General features: G+C 36.8%; 1 protein-coding gene across 5 annotated transcripts in view; it reads right to left on the bottom strand.

The window, feature by feature from the left end:
• The window catches only part of tln1 (talin 1), a 76,346-nt gene that overhangs the window by 36,772 nt on the left and 36,761 nt on the right, over positions 1-2,813 (bottom strand). For all 5 annotated transcript variants that reach the window (XM_016661778.1, XM_016661775.1, XM_016661776.1 and 2 more), the window contains one exon: positions 1,097-1,231. In XM_016661778.1, coding sequence (XP_016517264.1) covers positions 1,097-1,231 — 135 coding nt within the window. The remainder of the gene's footprint in view (positions 1-1,096; positions 1,232-2,813) is intronic.

Raw genomic sequence — 2,813 nt, 5'->3', positions numbered from 1 at the left:
AAATGATTGAATAACAAAATACAAGAATAAACTAAGAGACTAAAGTAAATACAGAGGAATAAACTGGTATGGCAAGACCTTTCGATCAATAATTAATACAGAGGAGTGTATGGCAAGAATAAACACACTATTTCCAGATAAAAAGTAAAATAATATTGTTGAAATGTCATGGGTTTGGTGAGACCACATCTAGTACTGAGAATAAATATATTTTACAGATCATAACAGTAAATTACTTATCACTTATTTATGTTTTTAATTAGATTTGATTAAAACCGGATTTGTTCTTTGTAATTTCTGTCCAGTAAAACTATTAATCTATAAATCAATAGAGAGGTCTATATAAAGATATAATCAATGTTTCTGTCTCATATTTCTATGGCATTAAAAGGATCTGGAACTTTTGTTTTTCCACTGAAAGCTCTGGTTTGTACAGTAAATGCCATGTGGGTGAAATTTTATGGATGATACTCTGATGTCCCATTCTCTTGAAGGCAGCACAGAGCTGCACCACCAGAAACTGACAAACACTGAAGAGAAGAAGAGCTATGATTAATGTAGTTACGGTTCTATCCATGTTTTAATGTTGCAGAGCTCAGTCGTTTTGCAAATAGTTCAAAGTTTAAATTGGCATGTTGAACATCTTTTATCTGATCATTTTGTGGAATATTTAACAAATAGAAAATTGCAAAGAACAAGAATATTTTTTCCATTGATTGGCTGCTGTTAGGCCTACCAATTTTAAGTTGAATGTTCATTACATTTTTCATAGATGCCTGTGAAAATAATTTCTATTCCCATGAGTTTTTTTGTTCTCTGGGAAATTATTTTTGATGATAAATACAGAAACAAGTATAACAATGAAAACACCTACAATAGTGATAGTAATATTAATGATAAAATAATGGTCAGTGCAAAGTAGCCTGCAAATTTTTTGGTGGGGGGCAGTGAGGGTCCTGGATAAGGGCTAGGGGGGTGCTGGCCCAAAAAAGGTTGAGAAACACTGATTTAACATGTTTGTTTGTTTTCATGTCTCCTGTAATCCATCAACATGGAGCAGAAGACAATGATTCAGGTGGAGGTCATGACCTTTTACCTTCTGTGAGGCAGTGCGAAGTTCTGCCAGGGCGCTGGCCAGATTCTTAGCGCATTGGCTGAGTTGCATGGCTGATGCCTGGTCATTGATGGTTGGAACAGTGGCTTTACATGCTGTTACCATCTTAGCTCCTGGCTGGAAGAGGACAGGAAGAGACAAACTGAATTAACTTGGATAGGAAGACAAACGTGATTTATGCAGATTATCTGAGGTGTTCACCAAACGTGATATTAGAACAAAGATGAACTTTTGGAATGGAAGTCCCTAACACACCGATTATTACATTTTGAAGATTAATAGTAAAGCAAAATATAACAAGTTATTTATCGGAAATTGTAGACCTAATTAACCACCCCCTGCAGACCTATACATTTTACACATAGAACATTCAGCAAATCCTAGACCTAGGCAATGTTATGTGAAACTTTTGCAGTTTGATAGAGATGTGAAGTTTGCATCTTGCAATGGAAAAATATCTCAGGGATGCAGTACATCACAATGCATCAACACAATGAATTAGTGACATTAAAAAAAAAAAGCAGTCGATGGAATATGGTGAGTTCTGGAGCCTCAAAGCAGGAACAAAAAGACGCCTAGACAAGACAGACAGCAGGTAAAGCAACGCAAAATTGCAAACGTTTGCCCAGATGAGCATGACGGTCAGAAGGCTGAACTGAAATAAAAAAATAAAAAAAAATATATTAAAAAAACTGAATCAAATTCATCAGGCAAGAAGGCCAGCCTTTGTCAGAGGAGGAATACGCTGGGTTCCACTGACGGCTACGTGCTTCTGAGATGTAATATTTCACAGACGCAGTGCCGTTCAACCTCCACCTGACAGTGGACTCTCACATCGGATGTCTCTTTAAAGCTGCAGCATGCAACTTAAAAAAAAAAGCTTTTACATATGCCTTAACAGGACAAAAAGAGGGGGGAAAAAATCAAGCTCCTCTACCTCTTCCCTATGTTCTGCAGAATTATCCTGCTTGGTCAAAAACAACCAATCAGTCAGTAAGAGGGTCTCAAAACTATCAGTCATGCTTTGACACTGCGCAGCAGAGAGTTTGCACATGCACAGAACAATTAGCCATGTTCTCAGGGAGTTTTGATTTAGGAATTTAGGAACATGTGTTTGTTTATTTGAATGAAACCTGCATTTGACTCTGAATGTTTCCTTTGACTTGACATTACTTGACATAAGCAGTGTATTAGCATTGTTTTGACTTTCTGTATAATTTAGGCTGTTGGGAGCCTTACTGTTTTCAAACTCTTAAATATTGTATTACTGATAACTATTTTTCAGTCATCCTTTTTACCAGATCACATAGTCAGCAGCATTTATACCTAAATCAAAAATTAACAGCCAATCCATATGATTAGTATTGGTGATCTGCAGTGATCGGCCCTCATAGGTGATTGATCAGCAGCAAGAAACCTGATGGAAGCAACTCTAATTTGAAAACACCAATAAATACAGGATCAAAATCAAACTGCTCGTTTGTGTGCACAACTTGGCAAATAAAGTTGATTCTGACTCTAAATGCATTTATGTTTGGACAGCATAGATTGAAGATTAGTACTTGAGAAAAGAGCAGCAGCTTAAAGTAGCAATTCATCATACCAGAGACGTACTAGCATCTGACCTGTTTTCCTGCTTAGTAAATAATCAGACAGACAGACAGACAGACAGACAGACAGACAGACAGACAGACAGACA

Source organism: Poecilia formosa, unplaced genomic scaffold (genome assembly GCF_000485575.1).
Source record: "Poecilia formosa unplaced genomic scaffold, Poecilia_formosa-5.1.2 Scaffold343, whole genome shotgun sequence".
NCBI classification, from domain to species: Eukaryota; Metazoa; Chordata; class Actinopteri; order Cyprinodontiformes; family Poeciliidae; genus Poecilia; species Poecilia formosa.
The sequence above is the reverse complement of the archived record's forward strand: the minus strand, read 5'-3'. Positions and strand labels throughout refer to the sequence as shown.